The sequence below is a fragment of the Podarcis filfolensis genome (assembly GCF_964270895.1).
Source record: "Podarcis filfolensis genome assembly, chromosome: 8".
Taxonomy (NCBI): domain Eukaryota; kingdom Metazoa; phylum Chordata; class Lepidosauria; order Squamata; family Lacertidae; genus Podarcis; species Podarcis filfolensis.
In genome coordinates this window covers 42,676,095-42,701,446 of record NC_139611.1, presented here as the reverse complement: position 1 = coordinate 42,701,446, position 25,352 = coordinate 42,676,095, and the positions used below count along the sequence as shown (strand labels likewise).

The 25,352-nt window shown below is 46.2% G+C and overlaps 1 protein-coding gene across 20 annotated transcripts in view; it reads left to right on the top strand.

Annotated features, from left to right (window-relative positions):
* ZFHX3 (zinc finger homeobox 3) overlaps nt 1-21,925 on the top strand; it is a 257,142-nt gene extending 235,217 nt beyond the window's left edge. For all 20 annotated transcript variants that reach the window (XM_083626176.1, XM_083626174.1, XM_083626161.1 and 17 more), the window contains 3 exons: nt 957-1,059; nt 2,003-7,504; nt 16,413-21,925. In XM_083626176.1, the coding sequence (XP_083482302.1) occupies nt 957-1,059; nt 2,003-7,504; nt 16,413-18,004 (7,197 nt within the window). In that variant the 3' untranslated portion in view covers nt 18,005-21,925. The remainder of the gene's footprint in view (nt 1-956; nt 1,060-2,002; nt 7,505-16,412) is intronic.
* Nucleotides 21,926-25,352: the final 3,427 nt, after the last annotated feature.

Genomic DNA, 25,352 nt, shown 5'->3' with positions numbered 1-25,352 from the left:
GCCGTCTTGTATGTGTGCCACTGATGCTGTCGGCTGAGGCCCAGCAAAGGCACTACTGTTCGCCAAACAACCGGAGATGGCTTCTGCTAGAAATTAGCACAGCTTCCCTTCTGCAGAGGTGCATCATCAGAAGGCAACCATTGTGGCCATCCCATCTTTGAACTCCACTTCATCATCAGCATGCGACAGCCAATATTTTCAAGAGTACATGATGATCTTTGCATGCCTGTGTAGGGACCTACATTTGCTCCTAACGTAGACCCTTTTTTATCATCATTTATGGGTGCCTATTCAGTTCATTGTATTCTTTTCAGCCATAACAGACGTGGATGGCTGTGTGTTTTCCTCAACGTTGACCTTCCGGCCTTTGCTATCAAGAGATCTTGCTTGTTCTTTGAGCCCAAGTGAAGAGGAGGGCTGTGCTGTTGCTGCTTTTTCTGTTGATGTGCAGAAAGGGAGACTGAAGCTTCTTCTTTGCCTGCCAAAGACAATCTGCTGTCCCTTCCATTTATCTTTCTCCTACCTCCCTTGACACATCTCTCTTTCCTTTTCTAGCTCCTCCTTTTTTTGTATTAAGCCATTTTGAAAATAGTGCTACTACAGCCCTTCCTGGTTCAAAACTGCAGTGAGGTTTCCAATATGTGGTTTAATTAAGAGCTTCCTTACTTTTTCAGCCACTTAAGATGGGCCTTTCAACATACCTACCTAATCAGTTGCGTAAGAACTTTCACAGCTATGACAAAACATTATCAATGATCAAAGACTGAGCTGAGCATAAAGGAAAATATTAATAATACTATTCTTTGAAAATGTGCCCCTAATTATGTCCAAAATGTAACAGTGGGAACGTTTTGGGCTGATTTAAACACCAGTCTGTGTAGGGGCTCAAGACTGACAACATATTAAAAGTTTTAAAGACATTTTTGCCTGTCTTCTTCTCTTTTGGGTATCTACAGGTGACAACCCCAGAGGTTATGATGCCTAGCAGTATGTTTCTTCCAGCTGCAACACCAGATCGAGATGGGAACACCAGCACGGATGAGTCAGCCAAGCAGCCTGGTCAGTACCGACTTTAATAGCTCAGTTGGAGGCACTTTTTCCTCAGGGTTTTCAAATGCTCCAGAGTCTAGAAGTGATTCTTGGCATGTTTGAGCTCTTCTGCACCTTCTGTTTGGGACTCTGAGTGGGTGATGATACTTAGCCTGTTTGGCAGCAGAGGCGAGTCTTTCTGTGGTCTACAGGCCCAAATTGAGTTTCTGGTGCTTGAGCCAAAGGCAGGCGGAACTCTGTGAGTCTGGTGCATGACCAAGGGTGTATCAGTGCCATATTTAGGGGGTCAGGTGGTTCCCCTGCACAGGGCATCAAGCCTAGGGGGTGCAAAATCAAGGTTCCATTTGGGAGCACCAAATTTTGGCCTTGTACAGAACACCATATTATGAAAGTTTAGCAAAGGTCGCCTCTGGGTGTATGTTGGGAGGGGAGCTTTTAGTGCATTCAGATCTCCATCATCTAACCGGGAACATATTTGTGTTTTCCCACACACAATGAAAAATGACCTGGAATGCCCTTCTTGCTCTCCTTCTCCCTCATGCCCCTTCCCAGCAGTCTTAATTGCAGTATGGTTGACATATCACTAGGTGTTACATTCTGCCAGTTTGGTGCCATGCATTATAAAACGCTGTTGAAGAAGCACCACACATTCATAGTGTGTGCATAAAGGCAGCAGAAGTGGGTGAGGCCTGAGCTTTGAGTGGGAAGAGAGAGGTTCATGTGAAGGCAGAGCCAAGACAGAGGATAGCGTGAAGGAGAGCATCTTGTTCTTCTGGTGAGAAAGGGAGAAGGTTGGGGTCTTCACCCTTGATCCATTTGAGAAGAGTCTGGTGAGAGGTCCCAGCATGTCCAGATGAATAGCATATAGCTGTTGGCTCCTTAAATAGCCCAGAGGATGTGTCTATGGCTGACAAGGGCTCTCATGGTCTCCTCTTTGTTTCTTTCTCCACAGAGACTTCAGAGGACTTAGGCAAAGGCCTGCTACTGCCTTCTGAGAACACAGGGGAGCGTGGGGCAGAACCAAAGCCTGCTCCGCCTGACCAGGCCTCTGCCAGGGATGATGCTGGATTTCTGTGCTGGAAGAAGGGCTGCAGCCAGGTGTTCAAAAGCTCCACTGCCCTGCAAGCGCATTTCAATGAGGTCCACACTAAGCGGCCCCAGTTGCCTGTCTCTGACCGTCACGTTTACAAATACCGCTGCAACCAATGCAGCCTGGCCTTCAAAACAATCGAGAAGCTCCAGCTGCACTCCCAGTACCATGTCATCCGGGCAGCTACTATGTGTTGCCTTTGCCAACGCAGCTTCCGCACTTTTCAAGCCCTCAAGAAGCACCTGGAGACAAGTCACCTGGAACTGAGTGAAGCTGACATCCAGCAACTGTACGGTGGGCTTCTGGTCAACGGGGACCTCCTGGCCATGGGTGACCCTTCGCTGGCTGAAGACCATACTGTCATAGTAGAGGAAGACAAAGAGGAGGAGAGTGACCTAGAGGACAAGCAAAGTCCCACAGGAAGTGACTCTGGGTCTGTACAGGAAGACTCTGGCTCAGAACCAAAACGAGCTCTCCCCTTCCGAAAGGGCCCAAACTTCACCATGGAGAAGTTCCTGGACCCATCCCGCCCATACAAGTGCACAGTTTGCAAAGAATCCTTCACACAGAAAAACATCCTTTTGGTCCACTACAATTCAGTCTCTCACCTGCACAAGCTGAAACGTGCCCTCCAAGAGTCCACCTCTGGCCAGCCGGAGCCCACCAGCAGCCCCGACAACAAGCCCTTCAAGTGCAGCACTTGCAGCGTGGCCTATAGCCAGAGCTCCACCTTAGAGATCCACATGCGGTCCGTCCTACATCAGACCAAGGCACGAGCTGCCAAACTGGAGGCTGCAGGGGGTAGCAGTGGCAGCAGCAACAGCAATGGAGCTGCTGGTGGCAGTGGTGGCAGCAGCAACAGCGTCTCTCTGGGCTCTTCCACACCCAGCCCCATCAGCACAACCACCACCACCTCCTTTGCCATGACAAACACAAGCACTGCCAGCACAGCTCCCGTCTCTAGCCTGCTCAGCCAGGTCTCTTGCGAGAGCACTGGGATCCCTTCTCTCAGCAACCCCATCAGTACCAGCTCCACCCTCGCAGCTGCTGCAAGCCCCTCTGAGCCCAAAGAGATGAACCGTAAGAAACTGGCTGACATGATTGCTTCGCGGCAGCAGCAACAGCAGCAGCAGCATCAAGCGCACACCTTGGCACAGGCACAGGCGCAAGTACAGGCGCAGCTCCAGCAAGAGCTCCAGCAACAAGCTGCTCTCATCCAGTCACAGCTCTTCAACCCTGCTCTCCTGCCCCACTTCCCGATGACCACAGAGACCCTCCTCCAGCTCCAGCAGCAGCAGCACCTTCTCTTTCCCTTCTACATTCCCAGTGCCGAGTTCCAGCTGAACCCCGAAGTGAGCTTGCCTGTGACCAGCGGCACGCTGACACTGACTGGGACTGGACCTAGCCTTCTGGATGACTTGAAGGTGCAGCTCCCCCAGCCAGGCCACCCACCACTCCTGCAGCAGCCACCACAGCAGCAGCTGCCTCAAGGTCAGCTGTCACAGCCACCTCATTGTGTTCTCCTCCAGCAGAGCCAACACTCAGAGAAGAAGAGCAAGGCTTTTGGGAAGGAGAAGGAAGTCCAAAGGGAACAGGAGAGCTTTGAAAAGGGGGATGGCACCTCTATCTCTAAAGACCTCCTGCCTGACACCCTGAAGTCCAAAGACAAGCCAGAGTCGGCAGGGACAGGATCGGGCCCTGCAGAACCTTCTATGTTTCCTCCTCGTATCGCATCAGATGCACGTGGGAATGCCACAAAAGCCTTGCTGGAAAACTTTGGTTTTGAGTTGGTCATTCAATACAATGAGAACAAGCAGAAGGTGCAGAAGAAAGCTGGGAAGACAGAGCAGGGTGACAACTTGGAAAAGTTGGAATGTGAGTCATGTGGGAAATTCTTCTCCAACGTCCTCATCCTGAAGAGCCACCAAGAACATGTCCACCAGCATTACTTCCCCTTCAAGCAGCTGGAAAAGTTTGCCAAGCAGTACCGTGAACACTACGACAAGCTGTACCCACTGCGGCCTCAAACTCCAGAGCCGCCCCCTCCCCCGCCGCCACCACCCCCTCCACCTCTTCCTCCTCCTCTGCCTGCTCCACCTCCACAGCAGCCTTCTACACCTACCATTCCTGCTTCGGCTCCATCCATTACATCTCCCACCATTACACCAGCCCAACCATCGCTGCCCCTCACTCAACTTTCCATGCCTATGGAGCTGCCCATCTTCTCCCCCCTGATGATGCAGACCATGCCTTTGCAAACCTTGCCTGCCCAGTTGCCGCCGCAGCTTGGCCCCGTGGATGCTTTGCCTGCAGACCTAGCCCAGCTGTACCAACACCAGCTCAACCCAGGCCTTCTGCAGCAGCAGCAGCAGAACAAGAGGCCACGCACTCGGATCACAGATGACCAGCTCCGGGTCTTGAGGCAATATTTTGATATCAACAATTCCCCAAGCGAGGAGCAGATCAAGGAGATGGCAGACAAGTCTGGACTGCCACAGAAGGTGATCAAGCACTGGTTTCGGAACACACTCTTCAAAGAGCGCCAGCGCAACAAGGACTCCCCATACAACTTCAGCAACCCTCCAATTACCAGCCTGGAGGACCTGAAGGTAGATTCTCGACCACCCTCTCCAGAGCCTCAAAAGCATGAGTACTGGGGAAGCAAGAGGTCTTCCAGGACTCGCTTTACTGACTACCAACTCCGAGTGCTGCAGGATTTCTTTGATGCCAATGCTTACCCCAAGGATGATGAATTCGAGCAGCTCTCGAATTTGCTCAACCTTCCAACCCGTGTGATAGTGGTATGGTTTCAGAATGCTCGCCAGAAGGCCAGGAAAAACTATGAGAATCAGGGGGAAGGGAAGGATGGAGAGCGACGGGAACTGACAAATGACAGGTACATCCGGACAAGCAACTTGAATTACCAGTGCAAGAAGTGCAGCCTTGTCTTCCAGCGCATCTTTGACCTGATCAAACATCAGAAAAAGCTGTGCTACAAGGATGAGGATGAAGACGGGCAGGATGACAGTCAGAACGAGGATTCCATGGATGCAGCAGAGCTGCTGACCCCAACCAGTTCCTCCTGCAGCACCCCAATGCCTTCCCAGGCCTACAGCACCCCCACATCTTCTGCAAACACAGCCTGCTCTTCCTCAGCTTTCCTACCACAGCTCACTGCTGAAGCAGACGATGACTTCTCCATCTATAGTTCTAAAGCAGAAGCTACAGATGAAAAACCAAAGCAACCTGAACCTCCAAGTACGCAGCAAAACCAAACTCCAGAGAAGCAAATGCAACCAAAGCAGGAGGTGCAGCAGCAGCAGGACCCAGGCGAGCCAAAGGCCAGTTCAGCACACCCAAAGGCCTCCCCACCCACCCCACAGCAATCAGTCCAGCCTCCTCCACAGTCTGTGCTGCCACAGTCCAGTCCTAGCCCCTCACAACTCTCTCACCTACACCTCAAGCCCCTTCACACATCCACCCCTCAACAGCTGGCCAACATGCCTCCTCAGCTCATCCCCTACCAATGTGACCAGTGCAAACTGGCGTTTCCCTCCTTTGAGCATTGGCAAGAGCATCAGCAGCTCCACTTCTTGAGTGCCCAGAACCAGTTTATCCACCCCCAGTTTCTGGACAGGACTTTGGATATGCCTTTCATGCTCTTTGACCCCAGCAACCCACTCCTGGCCAGTCAGCTGCTGTCTGGTACGCTCCCCCAGCTGCCCATGAGCTCAGCCACTTCACCCTCCACACCAACATCCACCATGAGCACACTGAAGAGAAAGTTGGAGGAGAAAGCCAGTGCAAGTCCTGGCGAGAATGACAGCAGCACTGGCGGGGAGGAGCCCCAGAGGGACAAGCGTCTCCGAACAACCATCACCCCAGAACAGCTGGAAATTCTCTACCAGAAATACTTACTTGATTCCAACCCTACCAGAAAGATGCTCGACCACATTGCTCACGAGGTAGGCTTGAAAAAACGTGTGGTGCAGGTTTGGTTCCAGAACACTCGGGCCCGGGAGCGGAAGGGGCAGTTCCGGGCAGTGGGGCCTGCCCAGGCCCACAGGCGGTGCCCTTTTTGCCGGGCCCTCTTCAAAGCCAAAACAGCCCTGGAAGCACACATCCGATCGCGGCACTGGCATGAAGCCAAGCGGGCAGGGTACAACTTGACCTTGTCAGCCATGCTTTTAGATTGTGATGGAGGGCTCCAGATGAAGGGAGACCTCTTTGATGGAGCAAGCTTTGCTCACCTGCCACTCACCAGCAGCGATAGCCAGGGCATTCCGCTCTCCCCAGTGAGCAAGTCTCTGGAGCTCTCTCCTCGAACTCTGCTGAGCCCCTCCTCCATTAAAGTAGAAGGGATAGAGGACTTTGAGAGCCCCTCTATGTCCTCTGTCAATCTGAGCTTTGACCACACCAAGCTGGACAACGATGACTGCTCCTCTGTCAACACAGCCATCACAGACACCACCACAGGGGATGAAGGCAATGCAGACAATGACAGTGCCACGGGGATCACCACTGAAGCCAAATGCACCTCAGGGCCAGGTGAGGGCCTGACCAAGGCTGCCATGATAGCAATGTCAGAGTATGAAGACAGACTGTCTTCTGGCCTTGTCAGCCCAGCTCCCAGTTACTACAGCAAAGAGTATGACAATGAAGGTACTGTGGACTACAGTGAGACCTCCAGCCTGGCAGACCCTTGCTCACCCAGCCCTGGCACAAGTGGCTCAGCGGGCAAGTCTGGAGATAGCGGGGATCGGCCAGGACAGAAGCGCTTCCGGACACAAATGACGAACCTCCAGCTGAAGGTCCTAAAGTCCTGCTTTAATGACTACAGGACTCCAACCATGCTGGAATGTGAGGTCCTGGGCAACGATATTGGGCTGCCAAAGAGAGTTGTTCAGGTCTGGTTCCAGAATGCTCGGGCCAAGGAGAAGAAGGCCAAGCTCAGTATGGCCAAGCATTTTGGCATTAACCAAGCAAGTTATGAGGGACCCAAAACAGAGTGCACTTTGTGTGGTGTCAAGTACAGTGCCCGCTTGTCTGTACGTGACCATATCTTCTCTCAGCAGCACATTTCCAAAGTGAAGGACACCATCGGAAGCCAGCTGGACAAAGAGAAGGAGTACTTTGACCCAGCGACTGTCCGTCAGTTGATGGCGCAGCAGGAGCTGGACCGGATCAAGAAGGCCAATGAAGTTCTCGGCCTGGCTGCTCAGCAGCAAGGCATGTTTGACAGCCCCCCTCTGCAGGCTTTGAACCTTCCTTCCACCTACCCAGCAGCACTTCAGGGCATCCCCCCTGTCCTCTTGCCGGGCCTCAACAGCCCATCCTTGCCTGGCTTCACTCCCTCAAACACAGGTGAGTTTCCACTGCATTCCCCCCACCACTTCTTTGGTACATGTCCTGGGGAGGAGGGATTTTGATGCACTGTGAGCTTCACAGGGTCCCTGAAGGAATTTCTGGGTTGCTACAAGCAAAAATGGCCTTCCTCAGATCCACTTTCTGACTGACCTCGTGCACAAGTGCTCAGCATGCAATGGCAAGGTTCCTGTTTCAGGTGGATGGTTCTTGGTTGCTTGAGAACCAGTCACCACTGTCATCAGGGGTCAAGGAAGCAATATAGGCTCCTTCCTCCCTCCAAGCCCCAAGGCCAACTCTATTTTGTTTTTGTTTTTATTCTTATTCTGCTCTTGGACCCTGCTGGTAGCCCACAACTCTGACAACGTAACGTAAGCATTAACAATGAAGTTTATAGTTAGATCCAACAGCAAGAAATACAATTCACAACACTAATTTGATTAAGTTCAAAATGTCATTTAATCGTCTGGAGGCCGCTCCTCATGCAGTAACTACAGAGGGGAGAAAAAGGGCTAGAGCTTCCAGTTAGCAGAAAAAAATGGCACACGGCCTTCCTGTGACAACCTTTCATGTCCCTCCTGCAGAGCAAGAACTGGCCTCAAGCAGGTGGCTTCTCAGTCCTTGGCTCCATGCCTTGAGCACCTTGACCCTTGTTCATTTGTTGGCTTTCATGCAGGCATTTCCAAGGCCCCTGTTTGGCCTCTCCTGTTTAGTGGGCGCTTCTCTTACCACAGTGGGATGTTAATCATCATGATTTCTCACAACCAGCTTTTCTGCAATCTGAATTTGTTTGTTCATTTTCTAAACTACTTTACATTACATTTGCTCCCAGTGTGGTTTACAAATAGAATGCCTGAGCGTTAAAAGTATGAAATATAATACAAAATTGAAATCCCAGCAATATCATACAGCAGATGGGCATAATGCAGTTTCAGCTGGTCCATACTGAACCACCCCCAAGGCCTGGATGAAGAAGTACATCTTCAGCTGGTGCTGATGAACCAGATAGGGCCTCAGGGGGAAGGGGACTCCATAGCCAGGGTGCCACTGCAGAGAAGTCCTACCACGATTCACTGAATCATGGGCTGCTTAGCAACAGGACTGCCAACAGGGCCTCCCTTGCAGGCTGGTATAAGGACAGATGCTCCTTCTAGCATTGAAGTCTCAATTCATTTAGAGCTTTATAAATTAACTTGGACACCTTGAATTGGGCTTTGTAACCTACAGGTGACTAGCGCAGATCCTTGCAGAACTGATGCTCTGTAGTTGCAATTAATTCTACCACTTAGCACTGAAGTGCCACTTTTTGCACTACAGGAGCAATTCAGACTTTCAGGGTCTGCCTGGGACTCTCCCATCAGAAGGCAGACAAAGGGGGTTGTTTTGTGAAAGCACCTCAACGTTGAATTCTCTTCCTGCAAAGCTAGCATGCCAGAGGGAAGGCTGTGCTGGAATTCAGCTTCCTGGTGTGCTGGACTGCATATAAAGCTGCTTTGTGCACTCAGGCCATTGGTCCATCTAGTCCCCTGCTTTTATCTCTGGCTGCTATGTCAAAAGCAGACATAGAGGCCTTTCCCAGACATATTAGCTGAGATCACCACCAACTTGGATGGCTTTAAAAAGAGGATTAGACACATTGATACAGGAGGAGGAGAAAGTGATCATTGATACCAACCAACCTTCCTGAGGACGGGAGCTTTCTTGGCAGTCCCTTAGAATTGCTGGATGCCCACACACACACACACACACACACACACACACACACCCTAAGTGTGTGTGTGTGTGTGTGTGTGTGTGTGTGTGTGTGTGTGTAGTTTGCATTTTTAATACGGAGGCAAAAAACACATTCCACATGCTCTTTCCTCCACTCCCCCAATTGTACAGCTTTCATACCAATCCCTACATGCAACTAAATATCTGGTGGTCCTTATATTCTTTATCCTCCTTTTCTCTTACCCTACTCGTTATGCCGACCAATTCAGCATATTCAGGCATTTTAAACCACCACTCTTCCTTGGTGGGTACCGTACCCATTTTCTACTTTTGTGCCGATAAGATTCTGGCCACAGTGGTGGCATATAATATTTTTGTTGTTGTTGTTGTTTTTAGGGACTTCTCTTTTTACCATTCCCAAAAAGAATGTCTCGAGCTTTTTTGGGAAGGTTCTTTACAATATCTTTTTTAATTCATTGTAAATTACTTCCCAGAATTCCTTGATTACTCTACAGGACTACCACATGTAGAAAAAGAATCCCTCTACTTCATTGTATTTCCAACATTTACCGTTTTCTTTTTTAAACATTTCCGCTAGTTTGGCAGGTGTTAAATACCATTTGTGGGTCATTTTCATCATATTTTCCTTTAATGCGTAACATGCCATAAAATTCGTATTTACTGTCTATAAATTCTCCCACAGCTCATAATCAATGTTATAACCCACATCCTGTGCCCACTTAATCATACTTGATTTCACAAATTCCTCTTTTGTATCCTACTCTAGCAGCAGTTTGTACATTTTTCTATAATACTTTCACTTTCATATCTAATAAATCCCTTGTGAATTGGGGATTTTGGTTCTGCAAATCCAGTGTTTTTATCCATCTTGAACAGTTTGTTTATCTGATGTTTCTGTAACCTATCTGTTAGTAATTTTTTTTAATTCCTCGGGATTTTTCAACCTTGGTTCCTGTCCAGAAAGATCTAAGATTTCTTTATATGTTAACCATTGTTTGTCCATATTTGTTCTTTTCTTGCAGTGGCTTCAGTCAGGGATATCCATATTGGTGTTTTCTTTTCTAATAGATTTCTGTACTTTTCCCATACTCTGTATATATATTTATCTGATCACATGATTTGTAAAGGTTTTATAAATTTTAGCCTTCCCATGCCATAGGCAGGCATGCCACCCAAATTGTATACCACGTCCTTCCAAATTTAAACCTCTGATGTTTTCCAACAATATCCAATCTTTTATCCACCATAAACATGATGCCTCAAAGTAGATTTGGAAGTCTGGTAGAGCGAAGCCTCTTCTTCCGTTCATATCAATCATGACTTTGTGTTTTATTCTGGGCTTTCTTCCCTGCCAGATAAACCTTGATATATTTTTCTGCCACTCTTTGAAGCATCTAGGGTTGTTAATTATTGGGATATTTTGAAATAAGAGTAGCATTTTTGAAAGGACATTCATTTTAATAGCCAAAATCCTGCCAGTAACGATATTTTCATTCTTTTCCATATTTCCAAATTTCTCTTTATTTATTTCCAAACCCTTACATAGTTATCTTGGTAAATATTATAGTTGTTCGTTGTTAACCAGATCCCCAAATATTTAATTTTTTTTCTCTACTTTTCACCCATACATGATTTCTAGATCGTTTTTTGCTTGGTTGTCCATATTTTTAACCATCATCTTGGTTTTTCCTTTATTTAATTTGAAACCAGCTAGTTTTCCAGAACTGTCTCTCTCATCTATCACTTCTGGTATGCTCTCACTCGGATGTTGTAAAGTTAATACTAAGTCATCCACAAATACTTTTAATTTATAGTTTTGCTGTCCCACTTTTATTCCAAGTATTCTATCGTTTTTCCTTATATTTTATGCCAAAACTTCTAATATTAATATGAATAACAGCGGAGACAATGGGCAGCTCTTCCTCGTCCCTTTGTGTATCTTACATTTTTCTAAAATATTATTTACTATAATATTTGCTGTTTAGTCTTTATAGATTGATTTTATACCCTTTAGAAAGGTTTTGCCAAATCCCATCTTTTCCTGTAACTTTGTCATTGAAAGCCTGCTTTTCATTATGGACTTCTCAGTATTCCAAAACATTTATAATGTTCCTAACATTTTCTTTCATTTGTCTACCAGGAAGAAAACCCGTCTGGTCTTCATGTATCAAATTTCTTAGAGTCATTTTAAATCTATTTACCAATATCAACGTAAAATGTTGGTAATCGTTATTTAATAATTATATCGGTCTATAATCTTTATGTTCCATTAGGTCTTCATCATATTTTGGTATCAGAGTTATATATGCTTCTTTTCAGGACTCTGGTATCCTTCTTGTCTCCAGTACCTTATTCATAATATCTTTGAGTGGAAGCGTTAGCTCCTCTTGAAATTTCTTATATGCTGCCGACAGACCATCTGGCCCTGGGGATTTTCCTGTCTTAATTTGGCTTAGTACCCTTTGCATTTCCATCATTGATATTGGAGTATTTAAAATCTTTGCATTTTCTTCTGATATTTTGTCCAGTTTACATTCTTCCAAATGCTTCTCAATCAGTTCTGAGCTTTCTTGTTCTTTCTTATAAAGATCTACGTAGAATTTAACAAATTCGTGTCAACTCTTTTTGATTGGTTGTGGGGGTTCCATTTTTTTAGCAGACCATTGATTATCCTTTTTTCTTTTTCTTTCTTCAATTGCCAAGCTAATAACTTCCCTGGTTTATTTGCCAATTCAAATCTTTTTTGTTTTATCACTTTAATTTTCCTTTCTGTAATTAATTAGCATAGAGTGTTGTGCTAATATTTTAATTCTTTGTAATAGCTCTTTCTTACCTGGTTTTTTTACTAAGCTCTTTCTTTTTTTTGTTAGTTCCTTTAATACCTCTTGGATCTTTGCCTCTCTTATTCCTTTTTGATGTGCATTTTGTTGGATCATGTATCCTCTCATGACCGCCTTACCTGCATCCCACATCACATCACATTCGCATCTACCCCTTTATTAAGATTGAATTCAAAATATTATTTTAGAATCTTTTCCCCTTTGGTTACAGTTTCTGAATTGTTTAATAATTCCTCATTTATTCTCCATCTGTAACCATTTTGTTTCTCCCTTAATATCTTTACTGATATCAAATTGTGGTCTGAGATCATTCTTGGGTGTATCTCGACCTTTTTCACCCTCATCCCCAAATCTTTGGAGACCCACACTACAGTGGTACCTCGGGTTAAGAACATAATTTGTTCTGGAGGTCCGTTCTTAACCTGAAACTGTTCTTAACCTGAGGTGCCACTTTAGCTAATGGGGCCTCCCGCTGCTGCTGCACCACCACCATGCGATTTCTGTTCTCATCCTGAAGCAAAGTTCTTAATCTGAGGTACTATTTTTGGGTTAGTGGAGTCTGTAACCTGAAGCATCTGTAACCCGAGGTACCACTGTATATCTATTCTACTTGATGAATTTTGAGAACTTGAATGAAATTTGTCCTCGTGTTCTGTTGGATGTTTAAATCTCCATAAGTCTATTAGGTCCATGTTTTTTATCATATCAAAAACGGAATTTGGCAGTTTCCCTTCCTTGGATCTTGTTTCTCGATTTGCCCTATCATATTCCAGAGATGTGACCCCATTCAGGTCCCCCATTATTATTATTTTTCCATCATATAATTCAAATAGACTTTCCTCTGGTTTTAAAAAAATAAATATAGAAGATTCATTTCTGTTCATTTGGGGCATATATTTCCACAATTATCCAACTCTTCCCTTCCACATTGACCTCCACCACTATTATTCTACCTTCTTCATCCCACTGTTTAGGCTCTAAATTTGGACAACTCCTAAATGGTGGGCCTCTGTCCCCTGCAGAGGAGCATCTTCATTGCACAGCTTTTGCCATAAGGTGAAGATGTACCTTTTTCACCCTAGTTAAAAGTATTTTGTTCTGTGGGACCCACCTCATTTACTGAATTTATATTGCTCTCTTCAATTTGGAACAGTTTTATATGGTCTATCATTGTAATGTCTTTATCTGCTTTTATAAGGATAATAGAAATAGATGGCCTTTGGCCTGATCCAGCAGGCTTTCCTTACATTCTTTAACAGGAACTGCCTGTGGGACCCTCTGCTTTGCCAATGAGCAATGGCCCTTCCCCTAGTTTTGCACATGGGGCCCCTTAAACCGAGAGAGCCTTTTGAAGAGGTCTGGATAGCTCTGGACAGTTGGCATTTGGCAATTTGTAGCAGGATAGGTACTTCTGCTTCTAGTCATGGCTGCTGCAGATGCTCTCTTCCTTCTTCCCCTAACTTGCCCAAAAAAGGTGTTCTAATGGGCCCACCCCTCCCATCATCAGCTTTCCCAGAACATAGCTGGAAATGGCAATAGTTCAAAACCAGACATTGTCATGGGACATATTCCATCCTTCCCTAAGAGCCCTCCAGCAGCTCTCCCCGTTCCTTCTCCGCACTCCCTTGTACCCACAATGAGCAAGACTAAAACATCACAATTTATTTATACATTGTGTGTGGACTTGTCCTTTTGACCTACTCACAAAACAGGATATAACTTTGCATACAATTTGCCTATACTTAAGTGTCATATACAAATTTGTGTCCTCTTTTGCAGGTGAACCACCACCACCCCAAAAGTAAATAGGTATGAGTAACAGAAAATCAGCAGATGAGGCTTCTTTCTTGGGCCAGTCACACTTCTCTGAAGTCTCTCAGCCCCACTCACCTCACAGAGTGTTTGTTGTGGGGGAGGAAGGGAAAGGAGATTGTTAGCCGCTTTGAAACTCCTTAAAGGGAGTGAAAGGCGGGATATCAAATCCAAACTCCTCCTCTTCCATAATTTGCTTCCTTACTAGAAAAGGCTTGATCTGTTGAATTTCTGCCTACCACACAGCTGTTAAAAGTACAAGACCCTATTGCCAGTACTAAACTATGCAAAGAACTCCACTTTATTGAGCTATAAACCAGTTATATTCTTGTAGTTTGGGGCAGGGAATCCTCTCCTAGCCGGTGAGCCAGATTCTTATTTCTCCGTGCATTAAATTTGACAGGTGGATGGAGCTGCCCACCTGTCCATCACCTGACATCACAATGACATCAGGTGACACTGTTTTTTTATTTCGGCACTGGCTATTTGAAAACTCTTTTACAAACAGCCACACATTGCTCTTTGAATATCCAGAAATATGAGGTTCAAAGAGCAGTGCTGGGAGGGAGAAACTGTTGCCACTGAATTTGCTGCTAAATTGGAGATCCCTCACACACATGGTGGAAGCCACTTCCCCCTCCTGAAGCATGACACGCTCCCACTGCAGATCAGCTGATGGATCATGAGAGTGTACTTTTCTCCAGCAAAGGAAAATTGGGAGCTCACTTTAATCTCCCAGTTGTACCTTTGAATCTCTGCCCGTACCTGCTTCATAACTGATAGCATGTATGGCATCAAGTGTTGGGCAGGTGAGCACTGATTATCATTACCCAAAGCATCCTTGCAGGCCAAGTGGGGAGACTTAGCTGGCCAACATTAGCCCGCAGGCTAGAGGTTCCCCACTTTCTGTGGGTTAGGTTGGCAGTACAACATTCAGTGCAAAACTAAGTGTGATATTTCAGATGGCGGAGGGGAGAGGTGGTCAAAATTGGCTGAGGGTTTACAGTGGCATGTTTAGATAGAGTCAATATTAAATTATTTAAAAGCAACCAGTGCATTCTAGGAGCATTTGTTATTATTCATTTATACCTTCTAGTAATTGCAGCAATGTTCAAATGGCTTCTTTTTTCTTTATTTTTTAACAAAGGGGGCATGAGCCTTGGAAATGAAGCTGCCATTAATTTATATTAGCAGCAACTATCCACCCACAATAATCCCCCTAGCCCCCCTTCCCCCATCCCATGTTGAACAATGAACTTTACAACCCTACCCCACAACTGGATTCTCCCAAAAAATAATCCCAATCCAGCACACACAAAAACTGTTTAACCCTGAACTACACCATAGGATTGAGATCTATTTCTCTCTCTCAGCCTCTGCTCTAGCAAAATTAACATAGCAACTCTCAGCTACTAATGTAACCCATGCTTTCTTCACCACAATATTAAGATGGATTTTATTTGCACTTGTGTTTGCATTAACCCAGTAATTTTTTTAATGAAAACAAGCAGAATAGGCAACATTTCTGCATTTTAAAAAAAGCTGAGATAGAAAGAGCATGAATTTCTGCCTTTTTGCTCTTTGGTGGCCATGCTGTTGCCCAGTCACAGCTGGATTTTTCAGTTATTTTCTCTGGACAAGAATCACTTCTCTACTAGGGAAGATGAAAACATAGTTTCAAAATGAACCAAAAAGTCCCTTCCAAATGAACCTGGCAGTCCTTCTCCATTTCCTGAATCTACAGAAAATCTAGTGTGACACAGGTACCAAAGAAGGCTAAAAAATGACTTCAGAATGATTCAGGAAGTCCCTCCAGAAGGGACTTCCTGGGTCATTTTTAAATTTTATTTTTGGTCTTCTGTTGGGCTTGTGTGACTCTGAATATCTCTATATCTCTATACTGATTTCACTCATTAGCTAAAATCACTGAAAAACAGGAGCAGGTTCATATTTCACAAAATTATTGCTTGAGATGATGCCTCATAATTTTGCTTCATAATGTTCACTCTACATTTTTTATTCTTCTTAATGAATAGAATCATAGAATTACAGAGTTGGAAGGGACCATGAGGGTCATCTAGTGCAGCCCCCTGCAGTGTAGGAATCTTTCACCCAACATGGGGCTCAAACCCATGACCCCGAGATTAATAGTCTCATACTCTACCAACTGAGCTATCCCAGGAATACTAGTAGTCTGGGACCCCTTGCTGCCTCTGGGCCTGGTACAGCAGTACTCTCTGTTGACACCCTTGGTGCTATGGCACAGCGCTCACTGAACTGCCCTCCTTTGGGTTTTCTGCATAGCCTGAGCCCTCTTCTCCAAAGGGGGAAGTAGCTTTTCTTCTGTACCACCACCACCACCACCACCAACAACAACAACAACAACAACAACTCCTCTCTTTCTCCAACCAGAGGCAAAATACAGGCCTTTGCCTTTCTGGGTCCATTGTCCAGCTTAGGAACAGGCCTAGCTACCTGTCTCCCACCTAAAACTTACTTTCTTTCTGTCCCTTTCTTTCTAGCTTTAACTTCTCCAAAACCCAACCTGATGGGTCTACCCGGCACAAGCATCCCCTCGCCTGGCCTTCCCACCTCTGGATTACCAAATAAACAACCTTCGGCCTCCCTGAGCTCCCCCACCCCAGCACAAGCCACAGCGGCCACGGTTCCACAGCCACAGCCACCGCAGCCTCAGCCACCGCCTCGGAAGGACAAAGAAAGTGAGAAGACAAAAGAGAAGGACAAAGCACCCAAGGGGGGGAAGGGGGATTCCCTGCTGGCACCCAAGAAGGACAAAGTGGAGGTGCCTGCCCCAGCTGCCCTCTCTGCCACGCTGCCTGCCATGGAGTACTCTGTGGACCCCACGCAGCTCCAGGCTCTGCAGGCAGCTCTGAACTCGGACCCCACAGCTTTGCTGACGAGCCAGTTCCTCCCCTACTTTGTCCCTGGTTTTTCTCCCTACTATGCCCCTCAGATCCCAGGGGCCTTACAGAGCGGGTACCTTCAGCCCATGTATGGCATGGAGGGGCTGTTCCCTTATAGCCCTGCACTGTCACAAGCCCTGCTCGGCTTGTCCCCTGGTTCCCTGTTGCAGCAGTACCAGCAATATCAACAGAGCCTGCAAGAAGCGTTGCAGCAACAGCAGCAGCAGCAGCAGCAACAGCAGCAGCAACAACAACAACAACAACAGAGGCAAGCGCAACAGCAGCAGCAGAAATTGCTGCAGCTGCAGCAGCAGCAGCCCAAAGGAAGCCAAACCCCAGTCCCCTCAGGGGCTGCTACCCCAGAAAAAGACCCTGCCAAAGAATCCCCCAAGCAAGAAGAGCAGAAGAATGCACCCCGCGAGGTGTCCCCCCACCTGCCCAAACCCCAAGAAGAGCCTGAAACGGAAAGCAACAGTGCCGTGGACTCCCTCTGTGACCCCTTCATCGTTCCAAAGGTGCAGTACAGGCTGGTCTGCCAGAAGTGCCAGGCAGGCTTCAGCACCCAGGAGGCAGCCACCGACCACCTGAAGTCCCTCTGCTTCTTCGGCCAGTCTGTGGTGAATCTGCAAGAGATGGTGCTTCATGTGCCCACGGGCGGCAGCAGCAAGGGCAACAGCTCGTACCAGTGTGTGGCGTGTGAGAGCACGGTGTGCGGGGATGAAGCCCTCCAGCAGCATCTCGAGTCTGCCTCGCACAAACATCGAACAATCCCAAGAGCAGCAAGAAACGCCAAAGAGCACCCCAGTCTATTACCTCACTCCGCCTGCCTCCCCGACCCTAGCACCGCATCTACCTCGCAGTCTGCCGCTCACTCAAATGACAGCCCCTCCCCCCCGTCCTCAGCTTCCCCCCACACCTCCAGAAAGTCTTGGCCTCAAGTGGTCCCCCAGGCTCCTCTGGGGAAGCCTCCTCCTCCTCCTCTCTCCTCATCTTCAACGGTTACCTCAAGTTCATGCAGCACCTCAGGGGTTCAGCCCTCGATGCCAACAGATGACTATTTGGAGGAGTCTGACTCGGATCTTAGCCAAAAGTCCAATGGACCGGCTAGCCCGGCGGAGAGGCCTGAGGAGCCAAGCTGCCCCAAGGACGGTGGTCTCACTAGCCTAGAAATGGACACCTTTAGATTGTAAGCTTTGAAGATGAACAATTTAAAAAAATGAATTAAAAAAAAAATTAACAAACCAATTTCAAAAATAGACTAACTGCAATTCCAAAGCTTCTAACCAAAAAAAAGAAAAAGAAAAAAAGAAGAGAGAAGTGTGGGTTGTTTTCCCATATACCGATGCCGGCAGATTTTCCATTGCTTTCTTTTTGCATTTCGGCTGTGCTGTGTTGGTCTGGAAGGCCCAAGCCCCCTACCCCACCCTGGTTGCCTCTCCGGGGTCTTTCTGTCTGTCTGTGGAGCCCCAGCCCCCCCCCCCCTTTGAGAGCACAGCAGAGGCCGGCATAACTGTATGGGAAAGCAGACCACCTTGTTACCGTTTTAAATTTCTTGCTATCTTAGCATTCAGATACCAATGGCTTGCTAAAAGGAAAAAAAAAAGAAATGTAACGTCTTTTTATTCTCAGGTCAATCGCTCACACTTTGTTCGGTTTTCAGAATCATTGTTTTATATAAATATATATATATATAATTTCTTTTTTGGTTTTTATTTTTTTTCCAAGAAAAGGAATTTTTTTGTTAATTTAAAAATGGGCAGAAAGTCTTCAAGAGACAAACAATGTGAACTGTGTTAGCTTTCTGGGGATTTTAAGGGTAGCTTTTCTGCTGAAGCCAATTTCAAGGGGAAAAGTTCAGCACTCCCACTTTTCAGAAAAACAAACAAACCCAACAACACGCAAAGAGTGTTAAGGACTTGGAGCTTAAAAATAAGTTTTAAAACAACTGACTTTCTGTATTTATGATAGATATGACCATTTTTGGTGTTGAGTAGATTGTTGCATTGGAAATGAACTGAAGCAGTATGGTAGATTTAAAAGAAAAACCCCTTTTGTGTACATTTAGCTTTTGTATTGGTCCAGCTGACGGCTTCTCATTGGATGTTGTCTTGTTCATTCCTAGCCAGCTAGATTACAACCCATCGATTCGCTCGCCGAAGCTTCCCCTCCCCCTTTGTACCTTGACTCCCTTCTCCATCCTGTAATCTTCCACTTATGGTCACTGCCTTCATTTCTTAGAGGGCAGCTGCAGAATTATTTTATAAAAACTAAAGAAAAAATTCAAAGGGTTTCAAAGGGGGTCAGTAGGATCCCTTGCAGAATATTTTTGTTGGGGGTTCAAAACTTTTTAAGGTGTATACATGTCTGTTACCCTTGTGCACTTAACTCTGTCTTCTTCTTTTCTTTTTCTTCTTCTTTTGGCTTCCTTTCCTCATTTTGTAAATGCTTCAAAGGCTCCATTTTGGAACTGTAGGCCTTTGTTTCTCTTTGGGTAATTAGGGTGCACTTCTTCCTTTTTCCAAGGACTTTTTGTTATCTATGTGTGTGTGTGTGCTTGTGCGTGTGTGTGCGCGCGTGCATGTGTGGGTGGGTTTTGTTTTGTTTTTCTGTTTTGTTTTTCTTTCCTCGAAAAGAAAATTCATGCTTTAAATAAAATCCAAAGACAAACCCTTTTCACCACTGGTGCAGAATGAGCAAAAAGGATTCTTTTGACTTGAGGATTTGTTTCTGATTACCGCCACAAGAATCAGTTTAAATAAAGGAACTCATAAAGAAAAACATGCATGTAGGTTGTTCTCTGTGCTTCTTCTGCAAGCAGAGGAGCAAGCCTTCCTGCAACTGCAACAAACAACACGATGCTCCTGCGTTGTTAGGGTGGTGTCGCTGCTAGTGTCGTGTGAGCCCCAGAGGGGCAGGCAACAAAAAGCATTTGGGGCCTGGTGCAAATCTCTCTCTGCTCCTGGTGGCATCTTCTCTGGTCCGGACATTGAAAGGAAAACTTTGTGCTGCTACAATGTAGAGTTTGGAGACAAGCAGGCCTTGCATGGTCACTTCCTAGCCAAAGGTCAACATTCCCTTCTCCCTCCCTGCACCCACCCTCAATAGTGAAAGGCCGCCTCCTCCTCCTCCTCCTCTTCCTGACCATCTTCCTTGTGTTTCAAAAGGGAACTAGACTGTGAATGGGGGGAGGGGGAGGGAAGGGGCACTTCTTTCTCCTTCAGACTTCTCTTCCCTTCCTCCCTTCTCCCCAGCCCGCAAACTGTGGAAGCTGCCAGAGCCCCTGGGTGAGGCTGGTGTGTTCCACCCCAGAGAGGAAGGGCGGGTGGGCAGGCAGGCAGGCAGGCAGACTGACCAATGGACAGCAGCAGCGTCCTCCTCCTCCTCTCTCCTTCCCTCCCTAAGCCAGGACTCTTCATGCCTTTTTTGTCTTTAGCTTAATGGAAGACTCAACCTTGAACTGGTGTACATATTTCTGACTAGACTGATGCACAATGCAAGTTCCTTTTTTTAATTTTTTAAGTAGACCGTACTAAAAAGAGTACCATTGAATATTCCTGCCAGTATCCAATTGTAGCATAAGGTGTCAAAAGCGGACAAAATGTTGCTGTTTTCCCTTTTTACAAAGATCCTTGTATTTTTCCCTTGCTTGAGATGAACATTTTTTAAATTTTAAAGTTGTACAGTTTTTGTTTCCATTATTTTATCTTGTTTGTAATTCTATGAAAAATATATAGATATATATATATATTTTTTGCCATTTAACTTGTATGTTACTCTGTATCATATAGAAGTTTTTTGTTTTGTTTTGGTTCTCTGTGTGGTATAAGTTGCCAGTTAAACACTAGCTTTACCTGTCAGGTTTGCGTGGTCTGCTTTGAAATCATTTTGTTTATTTCCCCTTCTCCCTCCCTCCCTCCCCCTTCCCCTGCCCCACTCCCGTAGATTAATCACACAGGGTGCAATCTTCCTCCTCCCACTCCAAATCGTGTTTCAGTGCATTTTCTGATAACTCTTCCTCTGTGTGGGGGGAGACTCTCCCAGTCTGATGAGAGACGTCTCTGTCCTAGAAGGGCAGAGCAGCCTCCCCTGCTGCCCCTCTCCCCTCTCCTGCTCCCACAGCCAACATGGAGTTCATAGAGCTCCCTGAGCCAAGCAGCCCCTCCAAGCCATCCTCTGCCTCCTCCCACCCTGCCATTTTGGGTTGTGTGGGTTGGCACTTGGGTTCTGCAGAAGCTCAGCAGGGAAGGAGGAGGAGCTGCACTAAGCAGCACCCAGAGTAGTGCTGGGAAGTGGGGGTGGGAATGAGGCCTCTGTGCCAGCCAGTATTTGGTGCCTGGGCTGCAAAATCCTCCAGCCTCTTCTTTCCCATGGAACTGGCTTCTTACCTGAGCCACCGTTCACGCTGCGGAGATGTCATTTTGTTTTTAACAGCTCTCCCTTGATGCTGGAATTTAAGCCAAGTGATAGAACGGAAAACACAAGCATGGCATTATTGAGCAGAGTGTTCTGAAGAAGTGGAATGTTGCTGGCTCTGGTTCCAACCAAGACCGTGCCAGATAGGCAGGCAGGTGATGACTGAGGTGCAGCAGGGCCCCTGTGCAAGCCAGCACAAAGGGTGGCAGTCTGGGACTCTCTTAAACAGAAGGAGAACATGAGATATTTGGTTGGATTGATGGCGCTGGAAATCCTGCCCACTGTGAAACACAAAGTTTTTGACTATTTTTCATTTGTTTGATTCGGGGGCGGGGGGTGGGGACAAGTCTGGATAAAACAGAAAGCATAAATGAGGTGAAGAGGTATATGAACAGCCTTTGCAATGTACAAAAACTAGAGCAAGTGAAACCAAAAATGATGTTCTTGGTGTTTTTCTATAATGTAGTCTTGTTAGCTTTTTTGTTACTGTAACAATGCTGATCTCGAACTGTACCAAAATACATGGAGACGGACAAAAACAGAAACCACACGGAACTCTTAAAAAAAAAGATTTTGTCACAAAACACTTTGTTGTCATAGTTAAGTTGATTGTAGATGGTAATTGAATATACTCCTTTGAAAATATTTCATCAAGTATGTTTCCTGCTCATTGTGATACATTAAAAAAATGAGCAAAAGCTCTTGTCTCTGCTGTCCCCGGGTATGTGTGAATGTGAGTGCCTGTCTGTCCTACGAAAGGGAGCACTTTTATGCGTGGGGGACAGAATGTGGGAAGAATGTCTGTGACAGCAAATCCCCTGGGTAAGTGCATGAGAGCTGCTGCCTCTTGTTCAAGTGTGTCTTAGCGCCCAGGCAGAGTGTGTGCTACAGTTCTGTGAAGCCTAAGTGGCTCTGCAGGAGGACTTACTTACCGCTAATAGGTGACACAGTTTGGGGAAGGGTGGCATTAGCTCAGTTTCTTGCCTCTGGGAAATGAAGTGTTCCAAAATCAGAATTTCCCCAAGTGCCTAAGAAAGAATTCCCAGCCCTTCCGTTTCACAGATTACTTCAAGAGACTTAGGAGCATGCTGGGTGAAAGTGGAATGAGGGGACAGTGACAGTGTCTCCATCTCCTCAAGTGCAAAGCAAAGAGGTAAGTGGCTGATTTGCTGCCCCGTCTCTTTTGGCAGGGAGGGCTTAAGAGATGTGCGGGTTGGTAGCTGATCCTTGGCTGGTCTTATAGTATGGGAAAGCCCCATAGGCAGACCCCTGAGTTCTTTCCTATCTCAAAGCCTAGAATTGTCCAGTCACCGTAAGAAGATAGACACCTGTGCATCATTTTTTCTTGTTTTATGTATTTCATTAAATTTATATACCACTTGATTTTAAGGGGAGGGAGAAACCTCAAAAGCATTGTTTTGCTGTATTACTATGGCCTGCAGGATAGCTCAGTCAGTAGAGCATGAGACTCTTAATCTCAGGGTCGTGGGTTCAAGCCCCCTCCCCTTGCCCATTGGGCAAAAGGATTGCTGCATTGCAGGGGGTTGGGCTAGGTGACCCTCATGGTACCTTCCAACTCTACCATTCTTTTATTCTATTATTATTAAGAATAAGAACAACCTAAGAAGAGCTTGCTCAATCAAGCCAGTGGCCCTTCTAGTGCAGTATCCTGCTCTCACAGTGGCCAACCAGATGCCTATGAAAAGCCTACAAGCAGGGCCCAAGCACAAGAGCACTCACCCTTCCTGCAGTTTCCAGCAAGTGATACTGAGAAACGTACTGCCTCTGACCATCAAGGCAGAGCATCACCACTGATAGCCCTTTTTTGTCTAGTCTTTTAAAGCCATCCAAGATGGTGGCCTTCACTGCCTTCTAGGGGAGTGAATTCCATGACTACACTGCATGAAGAGTGTCATTTTGTCCTGAATCCAACATTCTGTTTCATTAGTTGTTCATTAGTGGTACCCATTGCTTTCATGCCATGCATAATTTTATACACTTGTATACACTTGGTATCTTACTCACCTTTTAAAAACTGTTGGAGCCAAGTCTTCTAGAAAAGGGAGTTGATCTATAAAAGCTGTGAATAGGGCAATTTGGGTGTTTTCCAAAAATTAGCATCCAACCAAAACAAAAAGCCAAAAAAACCCCCCCACCCTTGAAGGATTCATCCCAGTACCACCCCCCCTCTATTTTTCATACACATGTACGTAACAGGATGCTAGTCTTCCATCCACAGAGTAGTGAGCCTCCTGGGATTGGTAGACATCACCTCAAACTGCTCTATCCACCTAAGGTAGCAGATGGGGGGGCATTTAAGGACTAGCACATTTTCAGCTGCTTAATATGAATATGCTTTTGGCATGGGGGTGCGGCTGTGCTTCCTTTGGGTTTTCTGCTTCCAGCCCGAAAGGATCTTCATCTAGGGCTGCTTTATAAGGAATAGTCATGCAGCTGCATTGCTGCTTGCACTGAGTTTCTGTTGCCCCTGAAAATAACTGCTGGTACATATGTATTTCTAATATAAACAATTTGCTTTTTAAGCAGCATTTGCAAAAGCTGCAGAGATTTCATGGAAGAGACAGAAGGGGTCCTACTTTTGCCAAGAAGCCATCACTCTGCTGCTGCATGCTGAGGTACGAACATTTCCAGCAAGGGTGTCTTCTTGCCCCTCAGCCAACTAAAAACAAGGCAGTCTCAGTGTGTAAAAGACATTGCTTGATAGGGCCAGGGATGCTTGAGGTGCTGAATGTACCAATCGCTGAGTAAATGGATTCTCTACAGTGTATGAGAAGCCACTTCTTCTCTTCTCTCTACCCTGCCAGCCCATCCTGGCCTTCATAGCTTTTGTTTGTAGTGTTATAAAAATATGGGGAAATTTGCTTGGAACAATAATGAATAAACACAGCAAAGAGAGAGCCATTTTGATTGAAGTTGGAGAGATGGAAGGACAGTGGCATGCAAGCCATCAACTTCAACATCAACTCCCTGATGTTGCTGGGGGGGGGGTATACAACAAATGGCACGATGAGTGTCCCTGGCAGCTTCCTCTCCCTTTTTCACAGCTGAAGGCAAAGTGGGCAGAAGTGAGCAGCCAGCCAGAGACCTACAACATGTCTAGGGCAGCATCCTGCATCAGATGGCACCACTCTGCCTCCTCTGGATTCTTTTGAAGGATGAGAGGGCAGCATCCTCTCTGGCTAGGTTGTTCTCTGGCTTGTGTAGCAAAGCTGTTGCTGCCTCTGGCTCATCTTTCTCTGCCTTTCTCTGCTTCAAGTCTTAAACAGATATGGTGCTGAGCAAGGAATGGTTCACTGGATACCTTCTTTTTCTTCTGACAGTCCTTGAAAGTTTTCCCCTTGTTGCTTTGTAAATTATGAGACGCAGACACACTTAAGGGATGTGGAGATTCCATTTTCCAAGTAAACCAGTGGAGCTTTCTCTGAGTTCTTCCCATCCCTTCTTGAAATGCCCAGCTGCCCTACCAGCTTCATAAATTATTTGTCCTCACATTCAAAGAACTGCAGTTCTTGTGCCATTTACCTTTCCAACAAGGTATGCATTCCTTTTCTGTTTTTATTTTTTTATATTTTTGTGATTAGATCCTTACTGAAAAATCACACTGCTTGTTCACTACCCATTGTTTTCTCAAGCACCTTTGCGTATTAGGATAGTTGAAAACCACCTCTAATATCACCAGTTTGTGACCTTTAGGCACTTGGTTAAATTGTCAAATGCCACTTAGTCTTCTGCTCTGAAGTAGATCATCCTCCTGACACACCTGCTGTTACCCCTCCCCCTTTCTTGCCAAAATTACAAGTTTCCATCATCTTCCTCCTGTCTCTGTCATTAAAATGAATTCTCATCTACAAGGCTGCTTCACTCTGCTTTTTAATCCTCCCCCCCCCCAAATTCCAGGGAAGCAGTTCTCAATATTGGCATTCCAGTTATGTCACGAGTGACTTGAGAGCTATGCAATATTCTTTGTCCAAGGCTTATTTCAACTAAATCTGTGGTGGTCATGAAAGTTGGTCTGGACCCAGAGTCTGCGACTGCAAGGTCACCAGATGCGGAGGCTGAGCAGAAGTGGATTTAGGGAAGCACAGCTGGTTTGGTTGCACTGGG